General features: G+C 38.9%; 1 protein-coding gene across 22 annotated transcripts in view; it reads left to right on the top strand.

Moving 5' to 3' along the window:
- Window positions 1-19,801, top strand: part of LOC109485058 (peripheral plasma membrane protein CASK-like) — a 150,122-nt gene that overhangs the window by 52,060 nt on the left and 78,261 nt on the right. For 14 of the 22 annotated variants that reach the window (XM_019788468.1, XM_019788480.1, XM_019788478.1 and 11 more), the window contains exons 8-13: window positions 1,634-1,756; window positions 2,168-2,251; window positions 4,059-4,067; window positions 7,888-7,987; window positions 11,423-11,431; window positions 13,487-13,608. In XM_019788468.1, the coding sequence (XP_019644027.1) occupies window positions 1,634-1,756; window positions 2,168-2,251; window positions 4,059-4,067; window positions 7,888-7,987; window positions 11,423-11,431; window positions 13,487-13,608 (447 nt within the window). The remainder of the gene's footprint in view (window positions 1-1,633; window positions 1,757-2,167; window positions 2,252-4,058; window positions 4,068-7,887; window positions 7,988-11,422; window positions 11,432-13,486; window positions 13,609-19,801) is intronic. The other 8 variants (XM_019788481.1, XM_019788479.1, XM_019788465.1 and 5 more) reach the window with 5 other exon arrangements.

Raw genomic sequence — 19,801 nt, 5'->3', positions numbered from 1 at the left:
ATGATAGATAGAAAGATAATAGATAGTAACAGATAGATAGATAGATAAATAGACGTGTGCCTCTATCTAGCTATCTATCTGGGGCACACATCTAATCCTTGTGTAATTACCTTCGCCAAGAAGGTTATGTTTTCAGAGGCGTTCGTGTATGTGTGTGTGTGTCTGTAAACACGATAACTTGAGAAGGCCTTGATGGATTGTCTTGATACTTGGTAGGTGGGTAGGTCTTGATGAGACCTCAAAATGATTAGATTTTGGACCCCCTAGCGGCTTGTTATGGTACTGCAGCTGAACTTCCGGTTTTGATATCTCATGATCTAGACATGCTGGGGTGACGAAATTTGGATGGTAGGTAGCTCTTTTGCTGGGGAAGAAGTGACGTGAGTTTGGGCCCCCTAGTGGCTTGCTCTGGAACTGCAGGGATATATTCTTGAAAATATTCAAAAGGGGATAACTCAAGAACCAGTTAACGGATCGTCGTGATTTTTGGTATGTAGGTAGCTTACGCGGTGCTTAATATAATTATGTGACAATTATGCAAATATGGATGTAATTTGCATAATTTATGGGGAAATTCTATAAATCAGCTGCATTCCATGATAAGCTTGTGACATTGGTAATTGACGAGAGAAACACAGGCAGATATTGATTATGTTAATAATGACTTAATTTGCATAATTAATGAGAAAATTTTTATAATTATGTAATGATAACTGCCTGTAATTTCATATTTGTGGTATTTGAAAGTTAAGTTGAGGTGAACATCATTAAACATAATTTATTCAAATCAGGACCTCATTTGCATAATTTATTAGGAAATACTAGAATGCATTGCTTGTTATTATAAGACTGTCTTTTGGTTGAGATTATGATAAAATGATATGATTCATGAAAATTAGGTTCCCATTTGAATAATCTAGTGTATAATTTGTCAGTCATAAAGATTAACATCATTTGGCGAAGGTATGAGATCGGGGAACTCTAGTTAGTAGTAAAGTTGTATCAAACTTGCTTCGCAAGCCAATTCCAGGCCAGGAATTGGGTGAAATGAAAGTGCCATGATAATTAGTCACCCTGTAAATGGTGTTATATATTTATATTAGACAAAATAACTCTTTCTAACTTATGTCAACCTTCGCATTTCTTGCTAGATATTTTGCCCTTGAGAAAGGCATTTGATACAACACTCCACCCAGGAGTAAAATGCGTACCATAAAACGTTGGGGAGGTAAAAGGCAGTGGAAGAAGAGGGATGGGCTCCACGTTCCTATTCCATGCCCTAGACACAGTGGATTAACAACACACTGCCTCTACGGCCTCAAAAAGACTAAATCATGGGACCTTTACCTGTATCTGTATAGCCAGTATGACTAGACTGCCCTTCGGCATAACACACCAGCTTTGCAGGCATGCAGCGTGGCGGCAGCTAGCTACATTACACCAAACGACATATTGCACCTAACCTTTGAACATCTTTGTAACTCAGTTGTAGTGACTTCCACTTACTGTGTGTCCTACATGTATCACAGATGAACCCCCGTCAGTGGGACCATGTGTCTGAGCAGGCCTGTTGTACTTACTGAGTGTTTGTTTATGTTTGTTTATTTGTTTGTGTTTGTGTGTTTTATTACAGATGAACCCCCGTCAGTGGGACCATGTGTCTGAGCAGGCAAAGGACCTGGTGACCAGGATGCTGGAGCTGGACCAGAACGAGAGGATCACGGTGCACGAGACACTGCAGCATCCATGGATCAAGGTAGGGGGAGGTTATGCATGTGTCAGGCATGGACTGATGCTGCCTGTCATCCATTCTTCCATCCATTCACCCTTCCTTTCTTCCTTCTATCTATACATGCATGTACAATGTATTCAGCCATCCCTCCAAATTTCCCATCCATCTATCCATCCATCCATCCATCCATCCATCCATTTATCATTCATTTATTCATTCATTCTATCAAAGCAATGACTGTACCTTGTTTAAGTTGCTGTTTTTGTTTTGGATTTCTTTATTCACTATGTTAATTTCTTTCACTGATTTTTGCATGTCAGAAATTGCTTGAGTGACCGAACAGGAACAATTCTGGCAGTTACATGTAGCACAGCAGCAATGTACACTATCAGATATGGGTGATATTGACTCTGATCAATTTTATTCCCCCTATAGGACCGTGAGAGGTATGCCCCCAAGATCCACCTGCACGAGACTGTGGCTAGCATGACCAAGTTTAACGCCAGGAGAAAGCTCAAGGTAGGGGCAGTCGGGGTAACCCTTGTCTTACCACGCTGTAGGGTTCATCTTTTCTAACTTACACTTTGTTTCAGTTGCTTCTTTAGTTTAGGATCACATCTGGCACAGTTAGAAAGAATAAAGAAAGAAAGAATAAAGAAAGAAAGAAAAAAAGAAAGAAAAAAGAATAAAGAAAGAAAGAAAGAATAAAGAAAGAAAGAAAGAAAAAGAAAGAAAGAAAGAATAAAGAAAGAAAGAAGCCTTGACACTCGTCCAGTCAAATGACCTTGTGACCTTTAACCTGTTGGTCACATGACTACCCATTCATGAGCTGATGAATGATTGGCAGATACCATCTGAAAGCTACTCTAGCTGAACTGTATCGCTATGTGTAGGAGTTTAATCATTCATATATAGTATTTGAGAAGTTTAGAACATTTGAATTTCTCCAAAAGCATTCTTCATGGCTAGAACATCCAAAAGGACCTGACTCAGTTGTAAATTTTCAGCAGTACAAATCAAATCCTTTGTATCAAAACAGAATCTTTGTCCGTAAATCAAAGTATTAGCCATTGCAAGTCAAAATCAATACAGATCGATCATTCTTTCTTCTTCTGTGCCACTGTGCTACTCCAGTTTATCATTTACAGCCTAGATCTTTGATTGCTTTCCAATCGTATTCCAAGAGAGGTTTTATGCTCTTGCCTTGTGTTGATTGCTGTTTCTTTGGGAGCCCATGTAAACCAGTGTGCACCACATGCGTGCATGGCCTCTTATGACGTTTCAGCAGTATTAGGAGCTGTTTTGTTTCAGTGTAGAAGCTTGTTTTAACCATAACCCATGGTAGAATATTTTCAAACCAGGGTGTGAGTGTATCCTTGTTACAGTGATCGGATTTTGGTGAAAGCCAGCGTGCCAACATGAAATCTTCATTTTGTTCTTTGGTCTCATTATGCTCGGCTAATAAAGCTTTTTGGTGCTTTAGTGGTCTTGATGTGTATAGCAAAGATATAAAAAAGATGCCAGAACAAATTCTAATCATAATTCAGAGATACCAGACTTACAAAATGTACATATATCTCCCTAAATTGCATTTGTTTGAGCGGAAGGCAGTTGGAACACTGGGTTAAACAAATGCCAAACATTTTAAGTACTAGAAGTTGTAAAATGTCAGATGTATCATCTAGCAGTACTGGGATTTGTAACACACATTTAGATCTCGTTGGTCCAATCCACAACACACTGGCTAAAGTACATCCCTAGGCTGTAAAGTAAACGTTTGACATTTTTACAAAGTTCTTTTCAAATCCCACATTATCCAAAGGCAACAAAATGATCCACAAAAGTCTAGACTGGGAATTATCTACGCAGAGAGGTTAGATGAGAATTTTACTGTTACTTTGACTTGCCAGTTATACCCTGGTCACATACATTGTACGATACGTCTACACTGATTTTTTTCCCTTGACGATTGTGCTATACTTTGTAAGAAACAGATGCAACTGTTCAATCATTGATCCTGTTTCCTCTCAAATCATTGCGGAAAGAATCACTGTATATGCATCATACAACGTTTATGACTGAGACTTAACATTTGACACAAAACGTTAGAGACAAAACGTTGGACATCTTGGCTTTCACCAAATCCAACATGACTGTTACATGGGCGCCGCCACCCTGCGTTTGAAAATATTAGAAAATTAGACTGTTATTTTATGTTTCTGTTCTGTTTTGTTCATCCTTGATTTTTCTGTGCAATCCTCCATTGTCCTGCCTGTTTTCCATGACTTTCTGGCTCCCGTCTTTTGGTTGATTTTCACGCGTACAGAGACAGCAGGTATTTTTTCATCGGCACTTGTTTGTGAGCAAGGGGAGATAGACTGAGCTGATGTCTTTAAAATCGACAACAACAAGACCAACCCACATACCAACCCACGTACCAATTATATTGTAATCATACTTTTGTATCTGGTTGTCTTAACATGATAAATACATGTAGCACTAAAAACATGACACATTGGTGTCTGCAGAACATGGATAAAATTGACACTGGAATTGTTTTCTAACTCAACTAGTAAGAGGAGTAAATGGTACAGTAACTGTAATATAAATATATTGAAAGGTCCAAAGAAAAGGATGGGTCTTTGGCGCATGTGGTATACAAATCCTCTTTTGGCATTTGATGTTTAAGATTCTATTCATAGTCTAAATCTCAAAATCAATAATGGCCTCTGGCAGCCATTTTCAAGTTCATGATTGATTGTCATTCCCTGTCTTTTGATTTCTACCTTCTACTCTACCAGTGAACAGTTTTATAACTACTTTCTTCTATAAACAAAAGGATCAGATAAACAAACAAACAAACAAGCAGATCAATCATTGGAAGAATGGGAAAGTCAACATAAATTTCCATATATTAGAATCATGATTCTTCGCATAGATCATTTTTACACCAGTTTCCTAGACAGACAAAAGTGAAACAATCCGATGAACTGAAAAAAAATAGCGTTGTATTTTCCACCACCATTGCAAAATATTTATTTACAACAGAAAAGAATCAATGGACCCAAAACATATAACCATTCTGAATCATAATACATGTAATGCCATTTCTTTATGAAAAGAAATTGTTTTCTGTTATAATTATAGTGTTAAAGGCATTAGCTCAGTTTATGTCCCCTTGTGTTCTGTCTACTAATCTGTGCATGAAAACTGCATGGTACAAATATCTCTCATTATGGGCAGAAGTTGTTAGTTTCTGTATGTGTTAATTGCTTAGGTGCATGTACATGTATGTAGCCACGCTAATGTAGTATTACTTGGCTTTCATACAGTTGTATGTTGTGATGAACATATAAGGTTTTGAGTGAGTTCAAAACAGTAAGTACATGTGTATTAGACTGAGTAAGACTTAGTGGTAATTGTATTAAAACTACTTTATGACAGTGCCATTCATTTAACAATTAACATCAGATTGCTGAAAGCTGTATCTTTCCAAACAATCAATCAATCAAGCAAACATACAAACAAACAAACAAACAAATTTATTCTTATTCTGACTTTTTCAGATAGATATTTTATAATATCCTACATGTATACATACATGTGTATACAAATAAATGTGTACATAAAAATGGAATATAAAAATGGATATCTTATAATGTTTAAGTCTGACCCTTAATAATAATACTGCATATCCCAGTGGTATAAAGTTTACCACCAAGAATCATCTCCTGGCAAAGATAGAAGGTCAACGTTCTTAAATATCTTTAGACAATGCTGGTAAGCTGCAGCTACATGTAACGCCAGCTTTAATGACATACTCAAAGACTTACGCAGGATTAAGGAGCTTACACATGTATAAAGACTACCCACGGGAGTCATCTACCAGGCTCTTACATCTAAAGCAACGTAATTGGCAAAAATGGGGGTAAATGAGGCCTCCGCAAGGCAGCGATAACCAAAGGAATGCTGGTTTAGCCGTTTAAGGGCTGATGGTGTTATCCTGTGAGAGTTAGGAGTTGTATGATGTTATTGTGGAGTCAGCAGGGTCTGTCGACTCTTCCCTTGTATGTTATCTATGTAGAACAGATGGAAGTTACACAAATTATCTGTATATATTAATCTGGCATTAGCATTAGCAAAACGGTTGTTTGTCTTATGAGGTTAGACAGAGTTGAAGATTATTCACCGGCTTCATCTCTTTTCTGATCTGAAAAAAAAGTATTATGCACCGTTCAGGTCCTGAATCAACCCCAGAATTTTTTGGCACCAGAAGCAGTATTAGAAATTGATATTGAAGCTTCAGTCTCAGATATCTGTCATAACCAAGTCCAAATTATATTTCTTTCACAATTTTATATATCAAATTTTTGTAAACTAACCACGCCAAAGGTGCCAGCCTGAAGTTGTGATCATTTTTTTTACTGTTTATTTGTTTGTTTTCACCCTCCCTTCTATAATCCTTTCCTAAATATACCATTATCCGCTCTCCTGGGCAGGAGGGTTGGGTTACTTATCAGATCCAGCTGCAGGTTTCAGCACACTTACGGTAAAATCATTAACGTTTACAACACTTAATTTCAAGTTACTCTAAAAATTGAGAGTCTAATTCGATTATCTTCTATTTCAAGTTCGTGGCTGAAACAGTAGTAGGAGCATGATGGAAAATAGAAGTTAAGTTTGTTGTAAGAGGTTCCTGTTAAAATATAGAGGACTGCATATATTTGGAATTGTACAGTAGCAGACTTGGGAAGTGGCATTTGGCTGCAGCTGGTGATAACAAGACAGCTCTGGGTTTGCCTCACACTCAGTTTGGAACCTACCATTCTGAACCACGGGGATGGAGGAGGAAAAATGGTCCCTAGTCAAGTGCATCGTTAGAATCTGGGTTCAACCTAAATTGGCCGACCCCAATTACCCAATTCACATATTTTCCCAAAATGTATGGCACATGTCTGATTAACTTAAATTCTGAGAATCCAATTTTGGATACAATGTACAATGTAGATCCTACAAGACCACATTCATGTGACATTGACTTGAAAATCAGTTCCCAAAAACCTGAATCAAACAAAGCAATGACCTCCTTGAACAAACTTCTCCAGTCCCAAGCTAAACACGGTCTAACTCTGTGCAGTACTTAAGAAGTAATTTTCACATGTGTAATCTGTGCCATTCCAAAATGTTCAACCATAGATTGCAGAATAACGAAATAAAGATAACGTTACATCCAAGAATGCAATTCATTCTTAAAGGTTCCAGCTTGAATTTCATATCAGCCCAAAGTATGTAAAAAAGATCCTCAACAGCTCTCTTCCAAAGATTCTAACAAGAACTCCCCTGCAGTTCCAGAGCAAGAAGCTAGGGGGCCCAAACTTGTGTTACCTCTTCCCGAAGCACAAGAACTAACTACCACGTAAGAATAGAAACCATAACATGCCCAGAACACAAGATATCTAAAACTAGGAGCTCTACACAAATATAAACAGTCTTGTTATTAGATTATTTCAAGAGTTAGAAACCTCGCCCTCCCCCCTGTTGGTCTACAGCAGGTGGAGGAACCCTAATGAAGACTTCCTGCCCAGGAGCAGGGTCTGATCCCCCTGATATCGTAACCTTAGACCCTAAATAACAAGATGGTGGCTGCAGGCATGGGTTGGACTAGTCATAAGTTCTCTCACAGAGAAGTCAAACAAACCACGTCGTCCTGAGTGAGAGCTGGGAACTAAATCGTAAGTTCGGTTTAGCAATCAGATGTGAGAAAACGTTGTGTGGGATTCTGTAGGAATGTAGAGGGCTGAGTGACAGGAGGTCAGGGTTTGGACGGCTGAACCGCCTGACTGTAAACAAGACCAGTGAGAGGGACTAACTCAAGTCAGCTTCCCTGTGGTGGCTTTAAAACGTCTTCTTCACTACTGCTGTTGCCAGCTCAGGTCTATTTGCATGAGGTCTGGAGATCTAGTATTTCTTCAAGGGTTATACTGCATATGTTGTTCTACCAAGCATAGAGAGGGTCTAACTCAAGTCAGCTTCCTTGTGGCGGCTTCTAAAATGTCTTCACTACTACTGGTATAGCTTAAAGGTCTACTATATTTGCATGAAGAGATCCAGTATTTCTTCAAAGGTTATACTGCACATGTTTTCCTTCTACCAAGCAGGGCGCAGTAATGTCAGCCGTAGCCAGTCACAAGTGGACATCCTTCTATAGTGATCCCAATGTCGCCGACTACTTCGAAGAGGATCCAACGTCTTCAGGTAAGTCTATTGTGATTGTGATTAAGTCTTAAAGTAAACAATTCACAGCAAGATGCAGTTTGTTAGTTGTAGGTTGGGAGTTTTAAGTATCTATGTTGGCAGTGTTTGGGTTCTTGTCACTCTCACAGATGTTAGAATGAGATAAAAATCTGTTTACTTAGCCACTAATGGGGACAAGATGAACCTGAAAAAAAAGCTGGAGAAGTAGAAAAATAAACCCAGATCCACTACACTAGAAATGGTACCATTATATCAAGTGTACAAATGATACTAATAATAATAACTAATGTTTATATCCTGTAACAAAATTGGCCCATAGCAAAACTACTGGACATTGAAATTTAATTTGGTCTTTAATTTTATATTAAGAATTTTTTCTACCCCATCTTTTATTGAGGGGGGCAGTCAAATTTTCATTGTCTTGTGCCACTTTTCTTGCTGTGTTCTTTTCTTCACATGTTCTTTTCTTAACAAGTTTGTGAACAGGACTGTTATTAACTGTTTATCTTCTGAAAATCAAGTTTCTGTGTTTGTTAACTGTCCTTTTCCCTGTCCTCCCCTTTTACAAATGTGGTACTGTCCACAGCTAGCCATACCATGTTCTTTGTTGCTTCTAGATTTCAAACAGTCAGTTTTTAATTGGATCTTCAGGCTAACCCCAGTGTTATACCAAACCCCAGGATTTATACATGCCCCTAATGGGGACAACCTCCTTCCTCAGGTTCTGATCTCATGCCCTTATATGGAATCATCAGGTAGCATTTTATAACCTTTGACCCTAAAGGTCGGTAAATCATTATTTTGTGATGGTTTCATGAAGATTTTATAAAGTTTGGAACTGCGAGTATTTATATCTGTCGTCAGACAAATTTGGCTCAAGTTATCCCTGACATTGCAGTGGTCTCCCCAGAAATTCTTAGGGGAGACGACGTGCTCCCTAATCAGTTGATGAAAAATCAGCAAATTTTCATGAAAATACTAAGAGAAAACCCTAAATTTGAACATTTTGGGAGGGGTGCTAGGATTTTAGGGAGAGGGTGAGCACCCTAGCTTCATGGAGATAGCCCTGCATTGCAGTTTTTCTGTAAAACGTATTATTTTTGCACTGGGGACATTTTGATTGTCGCTATCTAAAGAATCCGAGGCTACCGTACAGGCATGCCAGATACAGAGGCCATGTGGGACTGATTTCTTCTCAGGAAGCCTTGGCCTGGATGCTGTCAAAACAAACCAAAACCTTTCAGCAGAATTACTGGACACAATGTCTGTCAGTCAGAAAGGAAGAGTTCCTATAATGTTGGTCGATATTTTGAAATATTTGGAGAACTTCTGTGATATTTCTGAAATGTTGGACAGAATTCCAGGCATATGAGTGACATCTTTGTTTAGTTGATGTGTGTCATGTTCAATTACATATCAAAGCAGATAAATCCTGTCCAGATGCTGGATTCAAATTGGGGAGAAAAGGAAGGATCAACATATCTGCATGGTGCTTGTTGTTATTCTTGAGTGGTGGTTTCTTGGTTCTCTGCGTAGTGCTGTATTCACAAACATACATGAATCTTGTGTATTATACATGTACCTTTGTATGTGTTTGTATATAATTTCTAATGGCATGTTTTGTATTGTTGTTTTGTACTTTGTTTCACCATTAACTGGAGGCAAAAATGTTGTGATTCACAGTAAATTGGCAGCTGTCTCTAGGATCAGTATGGGAAATATTTCTGTTGAACTTGTCAGGAAGGACTTAGTCATGTTCAAGAATAAGTCACCAGGGCCATGTGATACACTGTATGACAAGGACTGGTCCATTGAAGTGAGAGGGGGGGGGGAGGAAAGATATTTTTAGAATTCCAGAATGCCAGCTTCTTTCCTGCTTGTGCATCAAAGCAATAAAAGTTAAAGAATGGCATTCTTTGTGCAATTTGCTGCCTATTTGTCATCATTTAGATTTCCACATTATGTTACTTATCTTCATGTTTCTCTTATCTAATGCTACACACACGCACAATTAGTAAACTATCCATCTTTCTCACTTTTATCTTAAATGTTGTTCGTGTTGCTGTAAAAATTTGCGAGCACATTTTGAGTTTCAGCAGGTTTTATGACATCTAAGCCAGTCCAAAACAAAGTAAAATGGAGAAATGTATCAATGTAGGTGCATGAAATACAGAATCACCTGAAGATATAATGAAAATTGATGATGTTTAGATGCACCTCTAAATTTCGGCCATAAAACATCCGGAGTCCCTCAATGCTTTTATACTTCAGTAAACGTCAAAGATAAATCTTAATTTGTAAGATAAGAGTGTAAGATGGGATTTTTATAGCACCTATAGCCTGGATGACAGACTGTTGCCAGGGCCAGTACACAGTACACAGGCTAGCTCCTTTGGCTAGTGTGTTCGTTGCCAGGTTTTCTTCATTCCTGTCATTCCGACAGCCTTTTCTAATTTTGCTCTCTCTAACCTGGAGCCTTCACACATTTCAGAGATCGTTATCCTTCCAACCTCAGTTCAAATTTCCTACAGTTCCCTTTAGGACAAGCTTTTCTAAATCTCTCTCACATGTACCTTTCAAAGTACGAATGTACTAGTACTACATTTAACAAGCACAGTAGTACATGTGTATTACCATATATATGTAACGTGTGTGTAGGGCTAATATGCTAGCCCAGGTTTGTGCAACTACACATGTACTAATGTGTTCTTCAGTCTACACATCTTATAACCTGTGAATCAGCCCTCAGCCTACAGTGTAACAGGGTCTGTTTGTAGGATATGTAACTGCTGTATACATTCTGTATGTGCTCTGCTGTAGCCTGGTCACCAGGCCTAAGTGAAGAGACCTCTCTGATCTTATGGTGTGTATGTGCTCTGTGGTACATGTAGCCTGGATATCAGGCCTTCCTGTGTACACTGCCTACAACACAACAGTACTAAGGCTAAGTCTGTTTGTAGGCTGTGTTGTGCTAATGCTGTGTTCTCTACAATAGCCTGGATATCAGGCCTCAGTGAAGAAACATCTTGTGTACACTGCCTACAATATAACAGTACTAAGAGTCTGTTTGTAGGCTATGTAACTGTTGTTCTAATGGTGTACAAAATGTATGTGCTCCGCTGTAGCCTGGTAATCAGGCCTCATTGAAGTGACTTCTTGTGTACACTACTAAGAGTCTGTTTGCAGGCTATGTACAATGTAACTGTTGTTCTAACGGTGTGTCTCTGCCATAGCCTGCTAATCAGGCTCAGTGAATATACTTCTCTTGTACACTGTGCCTACAATATAACAGTACTAAGAGTCTGTAGGCTACATGTATGTTGTTCTAACGGTGTGTGCTCTGTTGTTCCCTCTCCTCCTGTTGGTGTGCCCCCCCTCCTCTCGCCTCGCCGGTGGGCCCCCCTCTCCCTGTGGCTCCACCCACTGACGCCGCAGTCTGCTCAAGTACGTATCCCAGCATTCCTCCACAGGCATCACTGTAGATCTATGGCACTTCCTGCTTTCACAATCTCCAAGCAGATGTGGGGAGGGGTGCTGTGGGTCAGAAAACAGAACCTCCACATCATTACTCTCCAAGAGGTTTGGGTTTTGGGGTTCTTTTTGGCGTGTTTTTAGGCTTTTTTTATCAGGGTTACTTTTTTTTTTGCACTGGGTTGGGTGAAAAAAGTTTCAGTGCAAAAAAGTAACCCCGATAAAAAAGCCTAAAAACATGCCAAAAATAACCCCAAACCTCTGCTTGGAGAGTATCATATCATGGCCTCAATGAAAAGCTCCAGTAGGCCAATTTGAATATCTGACAACAAGACAAAGCAAGCAAACAGACATCTGCTTTGAGATTCCTAAAATCTGTGAAACAGGGCTTACGTTTCTCGAAAGTGACCAGTTTTGTTCTCTCAGACTCTGCATGTACTTGTCTTCTGTTACCAATTCTGTCTTGTTCTTCTTTCTGCTTTCCTTTTACTAATCCCATTTGAACAAAGAATGTCTAAGGTTCTTTCAGCAATCTTTTTCTTCCTTCATACATTTGTATATACTATTTTATAATAATGATACTATTGTATAATAATATAATCTGTTTCAATACTGTTGTATGTTTATGATTTGCAATTAGCCTACGGGCACGAATTTGCAATAAAACTTTATTATATCACTTATAATGATCCCATTCCAAATATATACCCGGTTTGTCACTCAGGGTAGAGACTCCGATTTGGTGGAGATCTTTGTAGGATTTTACCAGATTGGAGTCACTACCCTGACATACACATGTACATGTTTTGTAATCAGATGTATATACCACAGTACACTCATGTACATTTTAATGTACCTATCCTGAACATGTTCTTATGAATATCCCCGGAGACAAAACTACACTTGAAGGCTTGACAGTTTTTGATTTATATGTATGAGGATTTGGGCATTACCACAAGACAGGGAAATGTCTGAGTATATGCTTGTCTCTAAAGCCCTATACTGATGGTCTTTGACAGCTGTAGCAATACAAGACGTACATACAATGTACATGATATACATGTAGCTTGCCCAGTCATGCAGTATATTGTATATTGCTCAACAAAAATCACCATCATTTGTTTTACAAGTCAGTGACAAATCTGTAGCCATCGAATTGCTGTGGTTCAAAATACATGTATGTACCACAGCAGATCATTAACTGTCATTCAAAAAGAGAGAAGCACGCAGTGACTGTAAATTGTGAAATTTTTTTCTGTGTTTTTTTTCCGCAATAGGAGTTTTCAATAATGTAGGCTGAAACAATTTTGTAGTACAGCAGACAGACACTAAGTGTCATCAATTAACAGTAGAGAGGGCCCTGCAATTTAAAATACCGGTAAAACTACTGTGAAAATTTCACGATTTACAGTACGTATTCACCCAATCTGCTCCAAACCTGTCAATCTGGCCACACCCAGTTAATATTACTTTTTCTGCCCCTGTCACCGCCTTCATGTATGAGTTACATGTATCTATTGTAGAAATCTAATCGTTCTCCAGGATTGGAGATTAATGTTTCATACAAATTACCAAGGCCATTTGCAGCAAGCATATCATTCAGTAATCTGGAAAGTAACTGCACAAATTAAATGTCATTAAATGGGCCTTGACAAATACAAAGTCACTGAACATTTTCTGAATTGTTAGTAGGGTAATGTAATCAGATCATCTTGTACATCTATGATCTTGCACTATTCAACCATAAGGTTGTATCTCTGACAATAATACAAAGTATGTACCTTAATTTTATCATTAGTCTAAATGTTGGATGTAATCTGTGATGTTTTAAAATATGCGAACAATTCTTGTATTATATTGAGAAGAAGATAAGTGTTGACAGGGTGACTGACAATTTACATGTAGTGTGATTCCAAACTTTATTCCAACACAAATCCTGATGAAGGCGACAGTGGTCATTGAAAATTTTATGATCTTCAACATGGATGGACTTCCGTGATGATTGACATGTTGTTGCCATGGTAACAGGTGCGGTTGCCCAGGTGCTGGACAGCCTGGAGGAGATCCACGCGCTCACGGACGGGAACGAGAAGGACATGGAGTTCCTGCACAGCGTCTTCCAGGACACCAACCTGCACGCGCTGCTCGAGGTAAGGAAACTTCCCATTACTTTTATAATAGAATACTGGGATTTTCTTTATACACATTCACGATACGATACACATGTGGGGTCGTGTGGTGCAACGGCAGCGTGCGCGACTCGGAATCAAGAGGTCCCGGGTTCGAGTCCTGACATGCCACCGATGTTGTGCCCTCGGGAAAGGCACTTTACACGACTTTCCCCACTCAAGTGAAAATGAGTATTGTCTGTCCAGTATTTGTTTCTATGTGCGGGACACAACACCAGCAACAGCTGCCTCTGTTCTGCGTGTATTGCACTGTTGCAATTTCAATAAATCAAATCAAAATCAAATCAAATCAACCATTAAACAACTTGAAGAGGGATGTTGGGCTCATAAACATCACCACAGCAGAACTCTGCTCACTGATGGAGGACAGGGATGAGGGGAGAAAAAGAACCCATTGTCTGCTGTGCTGACATCCTCTGATGTTCTCATTCAAGGTTGAAGGTTCAACAGCCATTGCCTCAGTGTGCCCTCGCCAAATGTTGGACCTATGTCGTTGTTCAATATCAGTGGCATCCAATGGTTGAGTGGCTAAGGCGAATATACATGATATCGAGATACCTTGCTAAATGCTGTGTCCTTAGGAATTCAAAAGACAGTTTACATGACTTTCTAAATCTTACCCTCTCAGCCAGGTGTAAATGGGCACCTGACTTCTGTTTGAGAGGTAAAAGGTAAAACAGTACAAGACTGTTGCTTCCCCACTGCATATCATGGTGTTAGGTGTTATATAGCTGAGATCATGACTTATACTGCATACTGCAAGGTGGTCTCATTAATAAGACCTATTAAGCTGAAACTGAGCCCCTTATCATTGGATGTAATGGCCTATATGTGGTTATGATATGCCTGGCTGACTGACTCCAAGTTTTGTCATGCTGCAGCAGTGCCATCTATCTGATTGCAAAGGTATTGCAGACCTGCTACAATGCCATCATTCTTGGTGCATGGACTGGTATCTCGTTTTAGAGTGTTTGCTTGTATGTGTACCTAAACATCAGCACTTTTTCTTCAAAGAAAACTTGGATAGCAAAATTTTTTCTCGTATCATTTAATTCCAATAATTCAAAAATTTTCCTGCCAGGATATCAAGTTACCCATCCCGTGTTTACCAGTTGTTTGGTGGTTTGTTTACTGGAAAGGTTTGGTGAGTTTTACCAATTTGCAGGCACATACTAAGGCCACACCAATTTGATTTGTTGGTTAACGGATTTTTCCAGAAAAACAATGTAGCGGGCGGGCGAAAAAAATAAAAAAATAAAAACAGGCCTAGGCATCCTATTATGGTCCAAAATGGTACGATAGGAGCCTTGAAGTCAACATACCAGGCTGGGTTAATATTTAAACAATGCATTTTGAACTTTTAATCAAACCACTACATTGATAGATGGATTAAAACTGTAATAACTAGGAGAAAAGGACTTTCCTCAACTGTTGGAGGCAAAATATGAGCATATTTGAATTGATTCAGAACCAGAATCTTTTTTTTTTTTTTTTTTTTTGCAAATCAGGAAAAAATGAAGAGGCGAATCCGAGAACCAACAAATTAAATTGGTGTGGCCTTAAGGAAACCTTATCTGCAGGTGTAAGGTCTGGTGATTGCTGTGCAAAGATGTCCTCAGTAAGGGGTCACTTGAGGGAGCCAGGTATCTGTGAATTGTTTACAGGACCGGGGACCTGTCTACTGAAGTTTGGGCACTGGTGCCATGGAATACTTATAGATAATGTAATTTGTGACTGTACAAAGATTAAGGGGAGGGGGGTTCTTTATAATCAGTTGGAGAAGTGAGTTTATGACGATTGTGTTACAAGCCGAACCAATAATGGCAACACACAAGGTAGAAGTCACAACTTTTTTTTGCTTTGTTACAAACTATAAATCTTGAAACTTTCTCTTACCACAAAGTCATTACACAGGAAATGTTTTTTTTTAGTTTACTGTACTAACTATGGCCTCCTTCGGTCAGTTTTGACCATAGTAAAATCCTAATTGTTTTGCTTTACTTCTACATGACTTGTGTTGTGTATTGTTAAAAGTTAGAACTTCATATACTGTGAAAACCTCATTCCTCTTCTGTGAAATAAAATCGTGGCAAAAGTAAATGAATTTTAGGTAGCCCTTCCCTAGTTTTTTCAGACAACGTCGTGCAATTCTGCCCTCCATTGTTCTTGGAAAATTGTGACAGAAAATACCGTTGTAGAGTGAGCGTTAACCCTCCCCACTTACATGTATGCCCCACTGAGCATTTTATATGTTTTTGGTGACCTTACATGTTGTGCATGTTTTTAGTGACCTTACCGCATATACCTACTCAAGGCTACCCCCACTGGGCCCTTGCGGTCTGAGCTTTCTCTACTTAAGTGTCTGTATTGGTTTTGACAGTCAGAATGTTTTAATAGTGTACTTGAAAGGGTGCGATATATTATTACATTTGTGTGTACAACAGAACTGTTGTAAAAATAAATCTAACATACTTACTGCCTCTCAGACTTTTTACTGTAACCAGAAATGTAAGTAAAGAAAATGTCTGGAGGCAGCTAGGAATGTCGGTTGATTGAAAGATGCAACAGTTTCTGTTAGCAGTTGGCAAGTGTATTTTCTGTGTTGGAACATGGCTGGACACAGATACTGTAAATTGGGAAACTTTCGCAGTGATTTTATTCTCCAGATTTTCTCGGTGACCTCTCCAGTGCAAATTCAGGATATTGTAAATACATACTGTCTTCCTTGTTCTGTACTACTGAATCCCTTTCCCTAAAAAAATAAAATAAAACCTCTGCAAAAATTTCAAAATTTACAGTATTGGTTGCTAGAAATATTGTACTAAAGTTAGATGTCAGTTTGCAGCTGGGGGCAGTCTTGCTAACTGATTCGTTTATGAATTTTTGATAAGAACTGCGGTATGTGACCCTGATGTCAAACTGCGGTATGCGGCCTTGCACCTGCTTGAAATACATGTCAGATACATTTGCAACATAATACATATTGCTACCATACTCCTCTACAATACAATGCTACAATACTGTAGTTGCCAATTTCAATATGACAACCGGAAGATATCATTCTATTTTTATGGGGGAGGGGGACTGTAGGTATACAGTCTCTGTCTGCCTGTAATACTCAAATAAGAGTCATAATAGTAAGTTACAAATGAGTCTATTACTATTTATAGATCATAGTTCCTAGTTATGAATGGAGAAATAAATTTTGTATGGAGTAATGCCTGTGTCAGTTTGGAAATATGTGAGAAAAACGTGACCTTCTTCACATCTATTTCTATAAAAATAGACAATTCAATCGCAGTGTAAAATCTCCATTTTAGGCCGGAATGCTCTTTAGATTCTTGGCCATGATTTGGTGAGATTCCTCCGAGGCCAATTTCTTCCGACTGCCGGCCAAGTGCAGTTTCAAAAGCATTCCTTTCCACCGGAGGCGATTGTGGATCAATTACTCAAATTCTGCCGTGAATCTCCTGGGCCTCATCCCACATGAAATGTGCCACCTGCATGAATGTTATATAGTCAAAGCAGGGCTGGAAATACATTTTTCTGCAAATCCCTGTGCTTGTACAGGTAATGTTGAAAATTACCTGCACCACACAAACTTTACCTACGCCATTCAGACAAACAGAAGTGTGTATACATACTAAAAACTGTCCAAAAACTATTTTATTGATGGTAACAGTCAATGCAGCAAATAAAAATCCACATTCACATCAATGTATATATACACCTAGTAAATGGACCAGTACAGGTTAGGTGCAGGTAGACGTCAAAAGCACCTGCAAAGCTCCAATTCTACCTGCACTAAGGTGCATACGCACCCAGTATTTCAAGCCCTGTATCTAATTTAGAAAGAACCATATCCATTTTCATTTTCATAGGAAGTTTAGTGGTGTCACAAGGTCAATTTCAGTCTAGCGTGTTGAAGAAGTACATTATGGTCTACATTTTCCTAAATTGAATTTGATGGCTCTAATATGAGGCGGAGAAAGATGGCAGTTCCACAACAGGAGGTTCATTCGTTCTCCCAGATTGTTTTGAGATGGTCACAATACCGTGACTGCACTGATTTCACACATTAAGTGTACATGTCACACTCACACATTAGTAATTTAGACTGTGCAATTTTAACTGCGTTAGTGTTCAGAGAGTGTAAGGGGATTTTATATCTTGATTTTGAAATCTGGACTGTTTCAGATCGAAGTGAAGAAAAGTGTCACTGAATTGTTCCTTTTCGTTAACCCGATTGCTGCGTAAGCTCCTTATTAATATCCTTTCTATTGTCTTGATTGAAGCTTCCTCTTAAGTCCTTCAAACCTCACCTAACTCAGGTTTCTATTGTTCTACCTGTGTGTGTTCCTGTCTGGCCTTGTGTGGTCTGCCTGAGGTATTGTTTACCTGTTTGTACACAGACAGGTAGACACTGTGTTTACCAGGTATGGGTTAATAAGGGAAGCTGTGTCTCAGACAGGTGTGTAACAAACAGGAAAAACTGTCTGAATTTCTGATTAGGGATAAGAATCCACCTTTTCCTGTTCTTTCTTATATTTCATGGTCGTCCTTCTGTGTGAAAAATCTTAAATTACAGAACCTTAAGTGTTTTGTGTGTAGGAATGACAGTGTTTAACTACACAGGTAATTATACAGAGTGAAATTGCTTACATTTTGCATGTCCTTAGGGTACATACGGCCAAGAATAAACTCATCTTCCTGTTGTTTTTCATACATGTATATATCATAGCCTTATCTTTTAGATTTATTGCAAAAAAACCTGCAGATTAAAAACCTTGTGATTTTTGCCATCTTGGAACCATACTATTGTAGACAGTACAGAGAGAAATTATGATGGGTTTTTCCTTGTCCTTATAAGTACATGTAGATAGGGGCTTATCTGGTCCGTCACATCTTACCCTGGAGTGCTCTGACACTACAGGTGCATCCTTGCATGGCACACACACACAATAACATGGACTGTACCAAGTGTGAAACAAAACAGTACAGAAAGGGGGTCATTTTATCCCACATGCTGAGAAAGGTTACATTTTACCAGACTAAGTGAGTGCAATTAGGTTTTTCTGACGAGACAGAAAGAGTCATATGTGTATGCTACAAAATGCATGAAGTCAGAGTTATGAAAGATGTAGGGTGTGTAGATTTTAAACACCCCTACAGGAGAATGGAACAGCCGTGGGAAAACTCCTGACCCATTACTGTCAGAGCGGTGTGGTTTAAAACACAGGCACTGTGGTCTGGAGTAACTTGGTCGAAACGGCAGCCGGCCAGATAGGGGCAGCACGCAAACAACTGTCCAACATGTTATCCGCCGAGGGACGTTGCTCTAACTCTACGGAGTTCCACAGGCACCTTAAGAAGATTCTGAAGAAGGCTTCGACGATTCGTAAGACGTTTTCTGTGGGAAAGTGGGAAGGGACGGATGCTGTCTTCGGTTCGCACGTGAATTTCTTGACACAGATAACCGGTGGAAGTGATGAGAGCTATGGATTATGTAGGAAGAAACAAAAGGATGATCGTGAAGAGAGCAGGAAGAAAATGGTAAATAATTATTTTTGCTGTTATCTGTTCTTTCCAGCTGCAGTTAGACATCGGAGATAAGTAACATAATCATTATAGTTTATTAGCTGACATATTGTGGATAGGATTCTTGTAATAGTTTTAGAAAATACTTAGAAGTTCCTTTCATGACTATCAGGCCTCATATTTAGATATCATAAATGCACTGTCAATAATTAAGCATTAACATTAGAGGAGACTAATTGTAACAGTCTTGATATAGAGGCTTTATGATCAATATTTCTATCCATTATATTTCTTGCATTGTTAGGTAGCAGTGGGTTTCTAATAAGTGTGCTGTCTTATTGTGAAAATTCCTTTGATCTGTTTCCAGCAATGTTTTATCATAGTCATCACTCCTTCCATTAGAAAGTCCCTGAGTGGTAACTACATACACCACAGGGGCCCTGTGCACTGGTTCAGTGTATATATCTGATTAGGCACATTAGGCACAGTGTGTGCTGTTAAGGGGTTTCTGGTGTGATGGTTAGGCTTTGTTTTGTTTTCCATTATTGTCCTAACTGGCATTCTTGGCAACTTTGAGAATATCTGTAATTGTAAAGCTTTGCTCTTTTTTCGGGGG

Source organism: Branchiostoma belcheri, unplaced genomic scaffold (genome assembly GCF_001625305.1).
Source record: "Branchiostoma belcheri isolate BF01 breed outbred unplaced genomic scaffold, Haploidv18h27 scaffold72, whole genome shotgun sequence".
NCBI classification, from domain to species: Eukaryota; Metazoa; Chordata; class Leptocardii; order Amphioxiformes; family Branchiostomatidae; genus Branchiostoma; species Branchiostoma belcheri.
Note: the sequence above shows the minus strand (reverse complement) of the source record. Positions and strands in the feature narration are given on the sequence as shown.